Here is a 17,768-nt window from a genome sequence, read left to right as displayed (position 1 = left end):
TCCCATAAAACAAATATGTGAATTTAATAATATTCAAAAGCACTCAAATAAATTAAATTAAAATTACCAAGTCGTTTTAGAAAGATAAATAATGTTCGATTATTTACAAATATCGAGACCAGATCTTAAAAGTTATAACAACCTTTTATCGATAAATTTAAATAGCCAAACATTTCTTTTTCTTTCATTCCCAAATTTTAAAGGGATGGATCAATTTTTAGGCGTCACTAATGGGATACACTTTTATTTTAAAATCATTAAAAGCGGATCTCAAATGCGTTATGACAAACCACTTAAAATAATTTTAAATTAAAAGTGTATTACCCTTAATCTAATTATGTAATATATCGAGTTATGCAAATGAGGTTACCATGCAAATTGTGCAAAAACAATGTCATGCCAAAATTAATTAAACAAAATTAAAATATCATATAACGTGGCAAATATATATATATACATGTATATTTTAATTAAAACCATAAATTATGTATAATAACATATTATGTACAAATGTGAATTAAATACAAGAATAAAAACATAACATGCTAAACTACAAATTAAAAAAACATGTATATACATATTTAAAATATGACTAAATTTAAATAAATGTAAATTCAGCATACAAATAAAAATAAACCAGAGACTTAAATAAAAACACATCCATAACAAAGGGTCTACACGTGAATAACTCAACAAAATTATAACTAAAACTAAAACTGGAAAAATAATGAAATTAGGACAAACACGAAATGTTAAAATTCGAATATAGACTTACAAGTGACTGAAATACAAACATGCCAAAATAAGAAGACTAAAACCTAATTTTATCCTAAACATTTAATATGGAGCCCAAATACTAACCCTACATTAACCTTACGCAAAAACCCAACATATTTATTATAAATCCTAAACAAAGGCGCACAGTGTTTAGCTCCCTCCCCTTCTCTCCACTCTTCATCTCTCCCTCAGTTGCACAGCGCCGCTTAACCCTTAAACCTTCTCCATCTCTCAGCTAGGTTTTCTACACACCAAACGACCACTGTTCAACCACCGAGTAAAGCCCCAAATCAATATAACTCCTTGATTTTCTCTCTAGACCACAAACCTGAAACTAAGACTCACCAAATCGACCCCTAATTTCTACTCCGATGATCTTGACTCCAACGAGAACCCGACGAAGGTAACCCGAAACCCCCTCATACCTCTAATTTATTTTCTCGTAGGTTGTTTAATTTAGGATTTATTTGGCTTAATAATGCTAACCACGAATCCTTAATCCTAACAATTAAATCTTGAATGCCTAAGATGGAATCGCTGAGGCTCCACTGTCATTCACAACCAAGGTACTTTTCTATTTCCTTTCTCTGTTATTTTCTTGGTTTCGAAAGAAAAATAAAGAACCACACATAGCATGACTGGATATTTTGAAAAAGAAAAATAACTTGCTTACAAATTGCTTGTATTGCTTTCGAAAAAAGATAGAGAATGCCCCGATTACACTGCTTGATCTCTGAATCCCTGAACGTTATTTACACATCTTCCGTTTTCTATTTGTTCTGGTGTGTAAATAAAATAAAAAAAATTGATCTTTGTTCTCTTTCTCTGTTACAATGGTCTCTGCTTTCTCTCGTTCTAAATCCTCCATTTTCTGTATGTCTATTCTCTCCCGTTTTTACTCTGTGCTCTCCTTTTTTCTATGTCTGGTTCCCTCTTTTTTACTCTGTGCTCTTTTTTTTCTATGTCTGGTCCCCTCCTTTTTTACTCTAGAACTGCCCACTCTCCAATTTTAAATCCCCATCTATCCTATGAAACTGAAGCCCCCTTTTTGTTAACTCCTGATAACCAATTTTTTTGGTTTTCCAGGAAGTATTCACATGGGCTGGAAATCGCTCTGCAAGATCACTGGGCTTGAGTTGGGCCTTCAACTGGTCTGCTTCGGGTCTGCTCTGACATAACCCCGGACAAATCGAGTATCTACAGCTGCCCCTCTTTGCTCATTGTCATGTAACGAGAATAGAGCAAAGATCAAAAGATAATCGAGTTTGTCCGATCTTGAGAACTTCAAAAGATTAAAGCATTCCATTGTTACTTCGGGATAAATGAAACTTGAAAAATCTTCAAATGACGGGTTTGTTCCCTCTTGTTAAGGGATTAAGGAACTCGAACAATCTTCTAAAAATGGGTTCGGTCCCTATTGCTTCAGGGAGTAGAACTCAAATAATCTTCTGCTTACATGTTCGCTCCCTCTTGCTTCAGGGGGTAGAACTCGAATAATCTTCTGCTTACGGGTTCGCTCCCTCTTGCTTCAGGGGTAGAACTCGAACAATCTTCTGCCTACGGGTTCACTCCCTCTTGCTTTAGGGAGTAGAACTCGAACAATCTTCTGCCTACGGGTTCGCTCCCTCTTGCTTCAGGGAGTAGAACTCGAACAATCTTCTGGTGTGATTTTGCTACAATATTCTCCCATGAAGGTTCAACTTCGAAGGTTAAACCTGAAAATCAAACGTTGCCACTCGTTAATGTATGCTTGAAGATTTGAAAACATTATACTCGAAAAATTTAAAATTTAATAGAATCTTTGAGAATCCATTTCTCTTGAGGGAGCTTGTCTCGCAACAACTAGATATGAGAATCTTCTTGGACTCGGCTGCCATCTAAACCTCTCTCTTCCTATGACCTTGAATTGGTTAATAATTCCTCATGTGCATTTCCTTTTAATCAATTGATCCGCTTCTTTTTACTCGAGAACCTTCGCTTTCCTCTCATATCTGATGATCTGATGGCTTGCTCCAACACTCTTCCGAGAAGGCTTAAAATGGCCCGGAGGACTTATCATCTCGCTCGAAAGACTTACAAATGACCTGAAGGATTTCATCATCATGCTCGAAAGACTTACTGATAATTTGCTTCACTACTCTTCGGTGAAGGCTTACAAATTACCCGAAGGATTTAATCATCTTGCTCGAAAGACTTATTGATGGCACATACTGATGGGTTTGCTTCACTACTCTTCCGTGAAGGCTTACAATTACCCTAAGAATTTAATCATCATGCTCTAAAGACTTACTGATGGCCCTAAGGATTTAAGCATCATGCTCGAAAGACTTATTGATGGCCCGAAGGACTTACTAAGTGCGAAATTTTGGGAAAAAATCCTTCTTAGTTTTCAAAGGTTTTATTTTCTTAAAACATCACTTTCTTATTTTTCAAAATCACAAACTTCATATTTTAATGAGAAATCCTTCTTATTCCACTTCATAAAACGACTTAATGGTCGGGCCACGTGTCCCGCTTCAAAGCAATGCTTCCTCTGTGGATTAACCCTTGCGTTCCTCAGGTTCTGCCTATCTAAACATGATTCCATGTATTTGATGTTTAACTTCTACCTTTCAATCGTCGGGATTTTAACATCCTGCATCTTTTCTTTTTACTGGAAGATCTGTCAAAATCATGTGTTTATGCATGAAACACGAATGCAATGAAATGTATCAGTGTCCGAAATGCTATCTTATGCACGTCCTCCGATCTAACTCTAATTTGGTGAGTAAATACAATTTCAAAAACCATTGTGATGCCAAAATTTGGTATTTTTAATAAAATAAAAACGTTTTATTAAAATTAGTTTCAATCGCATCTTAAAATGATTGGCGACGACTCCCAACATTTAATAAAAAATCATTTTAAAAAAAACACATCGTCGTAACTAGTCGCCTTTTCACCGAAAGGCCGGTTGCCACAATGTTGTGTTAAGCAACCCATCCTACTACATTTTAAACAATGCTACAAAGGTTTACGATCTATACTACATTCAAGAAATGAAGGGCTGGAATAAAAATACTACTTATACATATGAATTAAGAAGCAAAATTCAAGTTCCAAAGTGGAGAACTTATCAATCAGTTAATTGGAAGGGAAGAGCTTGAACCTTCAAATCTCCATGCCAGACTCTACTGTGCTAGCAATCAACATATTCATTGAAACCGATAGAGTTTGTATCCAACACTTATTGAGTTCAACCTCCTTGCTTTTGGATAAGGTTTCATATCCCATTCATTCACGCATGCAATTCAACCTCATGTCTATTTTTCTTATAACGCACAACAAAAGCATTGCATTATAAGCCCCCCCGTCTGAATAATAGTTCCAAACAACTTTCAGTTTAGCAGAAAAATGAATTGCAGATATCACTCAACACCCTGGGAAAGATGAATCATAGCCACTCAAGCAGTCTTCTTGCTCCACCCGCTAGCTACACTACATCCTAGGTTAAATTGCTCATAGACACCCCAAAAGTGAATTCCCACATACTAAAATATTACTCAAACAAGTATTTCTCCACCATGAAAGTACCGCTTTAAACTATCCGAGTTGAACTCGAGTATTGTTGAGTTCGACTCGATTTGAAAAGTTTAAAGATGAATTTGACTCGACTCGAAAGTTCACAAGCTTAAAATTGTCAAACTCGATTCGAACTCGCAATACAAATTTGAAGCTCCACTCGAAAGCTTGCGAGCTTAAAATTTTTAAGTTTGACTCGAAATAAAATTTGAAGCATTACTCAAGTTAAAAAAAACTTGATTTTGAAATATTCTCAAACTTAGCTCAATTAAAGGTCAAACTCGAACTATATTCAAACTTAAATTTGAATTTAAATTTAAACCTTAAATATATAATTATTTTATATTATATTTTTAAAAATAACATATAAATAATAATATTACTAAATTCATATGTAACCACCGTGAAAGTAATTCGGACTCAAGCTTATAAGCAAAATTAAATTTCATTGCCTTTGGTAGATAGATAGAATCTAACAAAATAATAATAATTTTTTTATGGGCGTTCATTCAAATATGATTTATCTGGAAGAAAACAAGGCAGCTGTCAACAACGAGGCATTATAAAAAGGCCAAACGAATCTTTCCCAGGATTCATCCATGCAGCTATGGTAGTTGATAGAAGCTGAAACGCAATCACTTTCTTCCGTCACAATTTTTTTTTCTATTACAATCGTCAATGATAGTGACTTCTATAAAAGAAGCCACTTCTGATTGTTACTTTGGTCGCTCTTACCTGGATTGAGTATCATCTAAAATCAGATCCCATTCCATGAGAATATTGCTTCTGTAGTCTTCTTTTTCTCTTCTCTTTAATTTCTTCTTGGCACGCTTAAAGCAACAGGGGTTTTTCTGCTATGGATTCTGAAAAAGAAAAGCGAGTGGAGAGAAAGACGAAAGAATCAGAGAAGATAGCAAGTACATGCATAGCATGGTTATGGTCGTTTTTGGTGAGTTTGAGCGGAGGAATGATGTTGGGATGGTGGGAATACGAATATCATCGGACAAATAGTCAGCTTTGGATGGTACCCTTTGGTCTTATTCTGTTTGTAACTCCACTGGTCATTTGGTTCGCCGTTTTTGTTTCCGGTATTTGCAGTTTTAATGGGGAAGTAAGACCGACAGATGGCTCATCGGTTCATGACCCAGAAAACATGATCGCCCAAGTTATCTCCTAATCCTACTCTCTGTTCTTTCAAGCTTTATATTTTTTCTTCTTTGGTATACACGAATTGCAGGCTAGATCACCCTTCCTTATGCCTTATCTTCTATATTACATTGTTATGATTGCTTCATGTGAATTAAAAAGCATGGGATACCGATTTGTTTGGTTTTATATGATTAAATGATGAAAGATGTAGTCGGTGAAATTAAGAATATGATGATGAGGAGGAGGAAATTGAAATGCAAACTAAACCAAGATTGTTATCCTCCCCAGTTGTTTTTTTTTTTAACTTTAATGCTCGTCTTCTCTCTATCTTTGTTTTAATTAGTCGCATGGTCTTGCTTAATCCTCTCCATTCTACTGACTTGTCAATACAAGCCCTAAAATTTTAGGATTACATTGAGCTTCAGTTGTTATTTTTTTTTCCTCGTATTTTTTTGGATTATTTTGAGTTTTAATTATTTATGTTTGTTTAATATTTTCAGAGGGATTATTCCAGTCATTTTAGATTTCAGTCATTTTTTAAATTCAAATAATTGGATTGGAGTTCTTTTAATTAAATTTTAAATTAAATCTTTTTAAGTTTGAGTTATTTTAAACTTTATACTCGAGTTTAATCATTTTGGGCTTTAATCCTTCTAAGTTTTAATTGTTTCAAATTTAAAGAATTTTTAAATTTTAGTTATTAATTTTTCATAATCAAATCAGTTTGATCATGTTTGAACTCAACATAATTAGTTGGAATATGTGCTTTCTTTTCCTATTTAAATTTGCATTCTTAACTACTCATCAACGTGGCTTTCAAAAGCATTTACGAGTGGCGAAAGCAATATTTTAATAATAATAAAAAAAGTAGGGCCTCAAGTTTCACTAAATCAGAAACCAAAGAAGCATACAGAGAGAGACGTACGCAAAGATTAGGATTTACTTACATTATTTAAAATTAATAAATTTTACATTATAAATAGATTTAAATAATAAATCACTTAAATTTATTAAAATTTTTAACTTATAAATAAATATTTTTAACTAACAATAAAACAATATATTCTTTTAGAGTTAAGATTTATAATTTAAGGTTTAGAATTTCATGTTTAAGATTTGGAATTTAAGGTTTGCTAGGATAAAAGATAACTTTACCATGAGCCAAAGAAATATTTGTTTATAGATAATAAATTTTACGGTAAAGTATACTAATAGTCCCCCAACTATGGTATATTATTTTATTAAGTCATCCGACTATTGAAAGTTACACAATAAACCTTCGACTGTAGGAAGTTATTTTGTTGAGTCTCTTAACTATTAAAAATTATAAAAATATCACTTGATTATACATTATGTTCGAAACTTGTCATTTTCCATTAAAATTTTGATGGTAGTCTAAGCTGTACGTCAACTTGCTTACTAAGATATGATAAAATTTGATCTCATAATCTCAAACAACTATCGTATCTCAGTCAGCATGTTAATGTCAAACTCAGATAATCGTTAATTGTTTTTAGAAAAAATGACAAGTTTAAAACATAATGAATAATAGAGTGACCATTTTATAATTTTTAATAACCTATGGACTCAACAAAATATTATTCTATGATCGGAGGACCATTTATATACTTTACCCTAAATTTTCATCAAATATAAATCATTTATTTATTTAAATCTAACTATTATAAAACAAATCTAAGCCATCTATGGAAATTCCAATGACATGCTGTCCGTTCCTGGAGCAGTTGATATTGGTCCTCAAGTAGTGTCCAATCTAAGCCATCTATAATATATAGTATAATATATTACCTGCAGGCCGCCATTGACTTTTGATAAAGGGACAACATAGCTTCCTACATGAAACATGCGCGGCCTACTGGGATAAGAGTTGGTAGGGGTTTACTGTCATCGAAAAAATTATTTCCAGTTCGTTTGTCACCGTCGCCAACAAGAAGAGACAAAAACACCACTGGATGGGGGCTGAAACATACGAATTCCATGCAATCGCCAACGCATTCTACTCTAAAATGTCACGTTGCTAACATCATTCTTCATTCTCAAAACTTTAACAACAAAAACTTGGCACAGCTTTTACTCCCATTCACTTCAAGCCAGTAGCACGGGAATATGTCGATTATCATCAAATACAATTATGTTGCGACATACATACTGTCAAACCTAAGGTAATAAATAATGTGGCAACATGATACACAACTGAGGTCATATGTCCTCTCATTAAAAGCTCATGCCTCAACATCTGAAAGTGTTGGAAATTCGAGACCGTGAAGTGCTGATATGTTGTCTAAATCATCATCCGAGAACAATGGGAAGAACCATAAGCTTTTCTTCGTGCCAAATACCTTAAACAGTGAAAATGGATCATAATGCACATTGGAATATGCAAAAACAGAATGAGCAAGAACCCCATTTTCCGCCAATTCCGATTAAGATATGCATGACCATCCTATAGCATGGTTCGTGGCATCACTAGCTATTAAAATGACTTGCCAAATGGTCCAGACAAAAAGGGCATCATGTGATTTTTCTTTGAATCCCCCTACCAAAGCATTACTATACATGCCTTAATTATTATACCTCTATGAACCCTGAATAAATCTCTTAATCAATAGATCAAGTTTCCTCATACTCACGTCGATAGATAAATAAAACAAGAAGCTCAGGGAGTATGCAAACCAAGTATTCACCTGTTCAAAATTCTTTTTCCTTCCCAAGTCATATTTCCATCTGACTAATCCTCTCTTCTCGTGAACCTGGAAAATTGTTTCAGAAGGTAATATATAATACATAAAATATCAAATAAAGCCTTCAAATACACAGCCTATCCAAATGATAATATCATTGCTCAAGATTGGTGGTTTAAAATAAAGCATGAGCTTCGTATATATTCTCAACAACAAGAAGACAACAGATAAAAATCAACATCTTACTGCCTACCCAATCTCTATGGAACAAAATAAAACACCATAAACAAAATCAAGAAGGTTGAATATTAGCCATAGGGTATACCTCTACTGATGTTGTATTGCTTGATAGAAGAGATGCATGTAATCAAGGTACAGAATCTGTAAGAAAGCTGAAAACAATGAGAATGCAAAACAAATCTGATGAACTGAAACTGACTTAATCAACTTGAGTTGATAACTTACCAAATGCCAAAAAGATTATTGCTTATTTGGCAGGAGAGGCGGAGTGATTCATGGCTTCACGAAAGAAGTTGATAAAACTTGGCAGTAACACTACGGTGACCAGTGTTGTCTCAAAAATCGTATAGAGCATGTATAGAGTAGTAAAGTATTATCTCGATTTTCTAGCCACATCGATTAAGTAATTAAACTCCATTTGATCGCCCTCGAAATTTAATTTCACGTCCTATAATGTCTCGAATACATGAAAAAATCAATTACATTATAAATGGAGCGTAAACATGAAAATTCATATTGAATTGGGAGATAAAATGCCAAAAAAATAGTTTATCGAGTTCGAATTTGGAAAAACAGACTTTGGATTCAGACTGACGTCGAAAAACATAAAATATGACTTTTCAAAAATTTTGACTTTTTTTTTTGTAAAAGTCAACAGTCGAACTGGTCAAAGTCAAAGTCAATGGTAGGTCAATGGGCATGTCAACGTCAATAGTTCGGGTCAAGGTCAACGGGTCAGACCAATTCAGTTCGAGTCAAACAGACCCGATTTAGACCGGGTTTGGCCGGTTCGGTCCACCTGGACCGTTCTAGAAGGATTTTTTTAGCGAGGATGAGCCCAACGCGCACGCGATGGTGCGTGACGGCGGCGACGGGTCGGGTTGATCGGTCGAGCACTCTTATAGCTTCAATGAACCAAAATTAATCCACAACAACCAATCAATCAACCCAAAACAACTTAAATCAACCGAAAATATTCAAAACTTACTCACAAAATGATGTTCGACAACGGGACAGCTTCGGACAACTAACTAGGTCGATTTTGAGCGCACGGAGGAGGGGAGTCTGGTGGTACAGGCGGTGAGGCGAGGGAACGATCGTGGCGGTTGGATTTTGCAATTAACCGAGGCAGCGAGGGTTTCGGCAATTTCTCCTAATTCGCGACGGACGGCGACTGATTTGGGCGATCTAAGGGTTGGGTTGAGGTCGTCGGTCGGTGACGAGTCCATTGATGGCGAAGGTGCGTCGAACGACGGCCGAGTGATGACGGTTGGTGAGGAGATGGGTGCACGGCTAGGGTTTAGTCCCAAATAATTAAATTTAATATACTTTTAAATTAATTTTGGGGTGTGCCAGTTTTAGGTTCGCGGCATGTCAAAGAATAAAGAACAAGGGTTAAGACGACAGAAAAGTTTGCCTTTATCTGCATTGTGATCCAACTGAAGTTTCCCGTGGTTGTGCAAAAAAATATCTGTATAATATTATAAGATAGACGAGGGGAAACAATCAAACAAATTTTATTGTAAGAGGTGTAGACACCCGTTTTTATTCGGGTTTTAAAAAAATATATTATTGTTTATTTATTTATTTATTTATTATTATTATTATTATTATTATTATATATATATATTATTTTATCTTTGTAGGCCCCACGATTCAACCCCCAACTATCCAGCCACATCACCTTGTAGGTTTGTTTTCCACGTTCCAAACGGCTCAATTCCACCCACGTACGACCAGCAAAGCCATGAAAAACAAACGCTGAAAAAGTGGAGAGCGGTTCCCAATTTTTTCCATTTAAAATGGAGTTCTGGGGTATTAAAGAGGAGGAGGTCTTTGTGAGTGACCGGGACATACCTCGGTCCGCTCAGCTCAACTCAATCGTCCTAGAAACTTATCCATGGCGTCGCTGCACACCGCGATATCTTCTCAAAGCCTCCTTTCTTTATTAAAACCTCGAAAACCCATCACGAGGCATGTCTCATCTTCCTCATTAACCACTTCAAAGTTGTCCGATGGTTTCGTTTTCTTCGGAACCAAACAGAAAAGGAACTGCAACAAAATGGCCAACTCGGTGGTGATGAACTCATTAGCCGAGGAGCTCGACGTGATCCCAATTCAAAGCGAGGATGTTACCGACATGCAAGAAAGAGTCGCGATGAGTCAGGTCGAGAGAGAATCACTGGGGAAAGACCTAGTGACTCAAGGATGAACTATTTATGAGATATTAAGATATGCACCTCAACACAACTGGAGTGCTTATGAAGAAGCTTTGAAGACAAATCATGTTTTACCAAAATGGTTATTAGCAGAGTCATCTATTCTCTTGGGGATTGGACTGCGCAATGCTTTGAAGGGAAATCTCTCTTCGAGTTCGATCGTACCCGAATGTTCAGATCTGGCCTTGTTGGTTTTACTCTGCAGGGTTCACTGTCTCATTACTATTACCAGTTTTGTGAGAAGCTTTTTCCTTTCCAAGATTGTCGGATGGAAGCTTTGGTCGTTTGCACATCTTATCACTTACGGTGTCATTCCGGTAGAACAAAGGCTTCTTTGGGTGGGCTACGTAGAACTTATTTGGGTCACGATTCTCTCAACTTATTCAAACGAAAGATCGGAAGCAAGGATCTCCGAGGCGGCACGATCACTCCGTTTTGGCTCGCTGGTTTTCCAATGGAGCACGACCATATGTTTGCAAAAGAGAAGAGGATTTCCATCTAATGCAGTGATATCTCTTTGCTAGAGGAGCCATCTGAACTCACTACAGGAAGCTTCTGCCGTGAAAATCAAATAAACCCCATGGTTTTGAACCTTGGGTAAATTCACCATATGGTCCTTCATCTATAGGTTCCTTTTTTCATTTATTTTATTACTTTTTTATGTTATTTTATTTTTTCCCTTTTGATTTATTTAATGCTTTTTATTTTCTTATTTTCTTCTTATTATTTTTTCCTTCCTTTTATTTATTTAATATTTATTATTCTTTATCTAACATTTTGACTTTTTAGGGATATTTTCAATCGATTAAAGGTAATTAATTCAAATTGAATTTTAAGTTTTAATTTAAATTTTAATTTTCGCAATTAAGACAACCGACAAATTAATTGGTACCGAAAGGGCGGTTCAAGGGTGCTAATCCTTCCTTGACCGTAACCGACTCCCGAACCCGACACATTTCTGGTAAAACGCAGATCAAGTAAGATGGTGTCCGACCCACCTAAATTCGTTTTAAAATGGCCGGTGGCGACTCCAATTCGTTTAATCAAAGTCGAAGCTCAATTACGGGGCCCAACCGAAAGACGGTTACGACGAATCTCTAGGAACCTTTCTCGGTTGTTCTGAATAATATTTTAATTATTGAAAGTTTGTGTTATAGACCAAAACTGTTACCTACCTCATAAAAAAGATATCCTAATAAGATAAACAATTCATCTTGTTAGTTTGACAAGGCATGCAAACTTTCTTCTTTCACTTCTCATGATTTAGTCTTTTACTTCCGCTGGAGGGATAAAGACAGTGATTAGGCTCTGTGAGATTTGCAGGTGAAATTCAACAGTGCTTCTGAATATGATAAATGTATTTCCAACTCTAAGTTATTATTATAATTCTGCATTAGCAAGTTTTACATGCTAAAAGTCAGTTCTTTGTTCTTTTCTTTTTGTATTTGTGAGTTACGCTAGAGACTTTAAAAATTCAAACATTTCCCTTTGTACCCGTATTGTCTGAAGTGCTTCTTAGCCGAACATGACATTTTTACTTGAAGTTTATATATATATATATCGTCATCCCTGGTAAATTTCTTTAAGTGGCATTGATGGGATGTCTCGAATCCGTATTTTCTTAAAATCCATATATTACATTCATATCCATTTTTTTTTTTGCTTACGTTGTTTTCATTAAAACAAATATTACTTGAATCCTCGACATTCAATTGATACATTTCAAGATACCTTAAAAAAAGTAGTTTACAATATATCGATAAAAAAAATATTGTTAAATCTCTCCTGAAAGTCGCTGCAATTCAACTAGTATTCTAATTTGTCTAAAATAAATGATTTAAGGGTTGGGCCTACACTTGAAAGATATTAGTAGTAAATAGTTTGAGGGCTGGGCCTGGCATTAAAAAGACGAGAGGAACCAGTCCACTCGAATCGGCGCCAGAGGGCCTAAGGGCGTTTTGTTTTTTAAGGAGCACGACGGATGTTTCACCATCGACTGTGGAATCTAGGCAGACTGAACCGTAATGTTTGTACAGTGAATGGTTACTATCCTAGGAATTATTTTGATTGGATGTTTCACTTTTAATATTTGTACGGTGTAAAGGGTAATTATTTATCTGTGACAACACGAAGATAAATAACGAGAAGTATCTGTGTCTGAACACCGAAAGGCAGTAATGTAGTTTCATTTTTTTTGTATTTTATTTTGTTTTGCACGTCCTTTAAAGTGTCCAGGTTTAATCGAATAATGAGTAACTGTATTTAACTGATGGGTCAAATTATTTATTTTTGTGTTTTATTTCCCAAATTCAGAATTTCTAGAAAGATTAATATTTATTAATCACTGAGCTTTTGAAAACTTAAATCCACTCAAAGAATTAAGAAAATATTACCTAGTAGTAAAACCATATGATATGATTGACCACAATTTTGGATGATGGTGAGAACATAGATGTGCAGATTCATAGTACCATTCTCGTGAAGCCTGACACCAATTACTGTATATTCATTGGACGTAAACGGTTTCAAAAGAGAGCACCCAAATTCATAGAATATTAAACTGCAAATTTCACAGCGCCTACTTTGACCGACTCCACAGAACCATATAAGAATTGCGGCACATGTTTAAATCAAGCAGTTTAATATTTATAATTTCTGTAGTATTTTTTTAATCTTCATATTAATTTTAAGCCTTATATTTGAATTAAATTTTAAATCAATAAACTGAATATAAATCGATGAAAATTGCATGTTATATAATATTACTACAAAATCAATTATGAAAATTTCCCATGCACGTCTGCTTCTCCAAATTCTCATCCAATCTTACTCCTGTTTCTCTTTATACCCTGCACCTAATATAATTGTCCAAAGTCAATTTGAATGAAACCAATATTCTTACCAACTACGAAAACAATGTTTAATATTATATGAAATTTTCAAATTTGTAGTCATGAACTATTTTTTTTATTCAATATGACTTTCAAACTTATACAATTTAATGATCATTTGATCAACAATTTTCGCCATTGATCCTTACGGTGTTGATTTGACAGTACACAATATTTATGTGATAATCTACCATGAAAATATTCTGAAACTTTATAAAAAACATTTAAAGATTCTTTTATATAAAATTTTTGTGAAATATTTATCCTTAATTTCATCATTTGAGATGTTTGGCCTCCATTTAAGTATATTAAAAAAGTTTAATCCTTATTTGTCCATTTTAAAAGATATAACTCTTATGTGCTAACTTTTATTATATATATATATTCACTGATATTTGATATATTGATTGTTTAGTTTAGATTGGACATTGCAAAGACCTATTATAGGATTATCCTTTTAACCCAATTTACTCTGTTCACAACGTAAGATTTAAAACTCCTAACATTGCTTAAAAAATATAGTGTATTATCCCATAATTTCATAAACTCATCAAGTGATATCAATGATTGAAGGAAATGTATAACTTTAGAATGTTAAATCCTGATTAAATATAATATCCAAAGATTAAGGCAATGCCATCTTAATCACCTTGAGCCATGAAGGACGTTGGGTTCCTGTCAAAAAACCGAGATGTCCTCATCATGAGCCCCCTCATCTAAAAGCGTTGGCCCACTCTAGTAAATGTAGTGTAAATATTGCATAAGTAAAAAGTTTCCTTTTTTAAGTGGTAAAAACCCGAATTTGTACGAACTAATTTACTTCAATAGTCAAAAGAAATCGTTATTGTTCGGTCACGGGTTCAAGTTTAAACATGATTAATTTGTAAACACAACATAAGAATAATTGGACAAGATATTTTTAAATTGTGATTTTCATTTTAAATTATTATAAAATTTAATATATTTTTATATTAATTTTTAAATTATGATATTTATTTTAAATTAGTCTTTAATTTTAAAAACATTTTATATAAATTTTAAATTATTAGTATAATTTCATTTGATTATTTTATTAATATGCCGTTAACTTTACTTATTAAAAATTATCTTTTACGGTCTTGAGAATTGAACCACAAAATTCTCATGATCTTCAAATATATTACTTTTTTTTATAATGTCACGAGTCAAGACCTTCACAAATAAATTATGTTTAGGTGGTTATGTGTTCAATTCTTGCGACCTTTAAAAACTAGTAAAATTGATGACATGTTAGAAAAACTATTAAAAAAGAATGATATTGATAGTTTGAGAAACGATAAATGATATTTTAAAGTTTTAAAATTAATTTAGAATAAAATCATAATTTGAGGATTAATATAAAATATTAAAGAAATTGAAGATCAATTTAAAATAATTTGAGGATTAATATAAAATATTAAATAAATTTAAGATCAGTTTAAATGAGGTCTTTGCTTAGGATATCATGTGTAATTAACTCCATAACATAATATATACTATTTTTTATATTTATTAAAACAATATTCGTATTTTACTTTTATATCATAATCTATATTTATTTTCTGAGTTAATTGTATAAGAGGTTCTCAAACTACTAATCTCATTCTAAATTTGTCGTTAAACTTTAAAATGTTCTATATCAACATCTAAATTACGACCCTCGATCCAATTTAGTTCTTAAAATTTAAAATATTTTATATCGATTCTCGAACTATCAATATTATTCCATTTCGATGTTTCTGTTACCATACCGCTAACTTTATTAGTTAAAAAAGTTAATCTATTTTTAAAGATCTTGAGAATTAAACTTGTAATCTTCTAAAAGAATCACATGATCTTCAAGAACATATTAAAAAAATGTATGCCGCATGTTCAATTTTCAAGACCTAAAAAAATATATTAGTTTGTTTAACCAATAAAATTAATGATACATTAATAGAAAGATCAAAATAGGATAGTTTAAGGACCGATGTAAAACATTTTAAAATATAAGGACTAATTTAAAATGAAAGTGAGGACCTAATATATAAGTAACTCATATTTTGGTTTTATACGAGTTGTTAACAAATGTGGAGGTATATATTTTGTACTTTCCATGCTAGTACGTAATTTGGATCATTAAGGTTTGGTTTTGCTTCAAGCACAAACTTGTCGCAGAATTGGGGAACAGCAACGGATGAAAAAAGAAACCAACACTAAAAACAACAAACTGCTTGATTTTATCTCTTAATTATACGTGACAAGCAGAAAATAAATACAAAAAGGGAAACCCGAGGAATCTAAAATACAAAGCAAAGAAAAAACAACTGAGATTTGACAAACAAATAAAACGACAATACAGATAAAATAAAGCATTGAGAAACAAAAGATGTTCACTTTCACATAAATCACACTCTTACCTAGAATTTAAATAAAGGTCCTCGGTTGATTAGAATAACGGCTGCGTGTAAAGATGCTATCCGAAAATTGTTATTGTATGACTGCAATATTCGTAATGATCGGAATAACATTAGTTATTACCGCAATGGTAATAAACTTACTGGTCGAGCCTCCTGAGAAGAGCAGTTTTGAGTCCTTGTTCATTTCTCAGTTCAACGGGGACGGCTACAAGGATATCCTGGAGCATGATCTCGTTAACACAAGAGATGCTTGCATGATGGATCAGGAACTCCAGATCACGGAGGGCGACCATTAACCTAGCAGCTGGATAGTTCACATTCTCTGACTGAACCCTAATCATTGCATCGTTTCCGATGATCTTGATATTGAAATCGAGACCAACAGAGCCCGGTGTTGCAGGGGATGCTGAAGTGGTGGTGCTTTGGTTATCCATACCATCAACTGTTTCCACCTTCAGTTTCTTACACTCTTTCTGAAGCTGCGATTCCAGTTCATCGATTTTCGACTTCAGCTCATTGATGTACGACACAGCGTCAGATAAGAGCGATGCTTTGTCCATGCGCGACACGTTCGGAACTACGGCTCGGAGAGCGTAGAACCTGTGGTTCAGCTTCTCGCGGCGTTGCCTCTCAGCTTCCACGTGGCTCAACGGTGTCTCTTGCCCGAGCCCGGGTTTCCTTCCACGTTTCTTTGGGTTTCTCTTCTCCATGTGATTCATGGCTAGTAATAATGGACGATCACAATCGGAATGCTCTGAGTCCACATACGAAGATTTCCCAGTTTTAGTGGATAATTTCTTGCTTCTGTTGTTGGGGTTTTCTTGCTTGGTCTCATTATCAGGATTTGCATCTTCTTCTTCAACACCGGAAACTATTCCGATGTCGGCAAAAGAGATGTTCCCGTCAAGGAACTGACCTGATTGATTTGGCACCACCAAGCCAATGGGATCAGACCCGAATAGGGACTTAATTTGCTGGACCAAACCCCAATTTTCACTGATCATTTCCATGGATCCTAGTTCAAGAACCCCGCAAGAAGTTGGTATACAAACCAGCGTTTCAATGCCATGCATTTGTGCTTCTATAGCTCTTTCACAATTGTAAAACGGCGTTGCATGAGTACCGGTTAACCAAACCAAAGAGCCAGTACTAAGAGCCTTGCCCGGAATCCCTTCTCCGGCAGGGAAAGTTCGAGTCAACGACATCACGTAGAACCATTCAGCATCGGAGACGCCGATCCCGTTCATCATCGACACATCAAATTCATTGTTATTATCTCCAATGAGTGTTTTGATTCCTTTCATCACCTTACTTCTTCCATTGTCTAGGCACGCTGGAGACGCATCTTTAGTGCCATGGAAATACCCATCTCCCCACGACAATAACAAACGACCTTGTTCATCGTTTGATGTCTGCCACAGTATGGCATAAGTCCACCAATTCTGCTGGCTCTGAACTACGAACTGAAGACACTGCTGGAGAGTTGAAGGTGGTGAAGTTTCTTGGGTAAAATAAACCAGTGAAGAAGATGAAGATGGAGAGATTATCACTTCTTCCATAGCGGACAAAGAAACAAAAAGGAAAGGAAACGTAAACTGCAGTGGTAAGAGAAACAAAGAGAATGAAAAACACTTAATTTTTTTAGTTCTTTACCAAGAAAGCTTCTATAAAAGAAAAATCTTATAAAAAGCAATGTTGACATAGAAATGGCCAAAAAGCAACAGAAATGAGAGACGATTTTCAACAAACATTAATGTAGAAGAAAAAAAACAAGAGAGTACAGGGAAAAACGGAGACGGGGTGGAGTTTATA

At 34.5% G+C, this 17,768-nt stretch overlaps 1 protein-coding gene and 1 long non-coding RNA gene across 2 annotated transcripts; both read right to left on the bottom strand.

Annotated features, from left to right (window-relative positions):
* Nucleotides 1–7,707: 7,707 nt before the first annotated feature.
* On the bottom strand, nucleotides 7,708–8,553 carry LOC120120246. The gene is made up of 3 exons (XR_005515887.1): nucleotides 8,515–8,553; nucleotides 8,193–8,258; nucleotides 7,708–7,847 (listed from the first exon to the last, which is right to left on the bottom strand). It is a non-coding gene; the product is annotated as an uncharacterized LOC120120246 (long non-coding RNA).
* A 7,540-nt stretch (nucleotides 8,554–16,093) lies between these two features.
* On the bottom strand, nucleotides 16,094–17,548 carry LOC120120178 (transcription factor MYC1-like). The gene has a single exon (XM_039139865.1). It carries the CDS (start codon nucleotides 17,513–17,515, stop codon nucleotides 16,094–16,096), a length of 1,422 nt encoding a protein of 473 aa, XP_038995796.1. The 5' UTR covers nucleotides 17,516–17,548.
* Between the last annotated feature and the right edge of the window lie 220 nt (nucleotides 17,549–17,768).

Source organism: Hibiscus syriacus, unplaced genomic scaffold (assembly GCF_006381635.1).
Source record: "Hibiscus syriacus cultivar Baekdansim isolate YM2019G1 unplaced genomic scaffold, ASM638163v2 tig00110333_pilon, whole genome shotgun sequence".
Classification (NCBI taxonomy): domain Eukaryota; kingdom Viridiplantae; phylum Streptophyta; class Magnoliopsida; order Malvales; family Malvaceae; genus Hibiscus; species Hibiscus syriacus.
The sequence above is the reverse complement of the archived record's forward strand: the minus strand, read 5'-3'. Positions and strand labels throughout refer to the sequence as shown.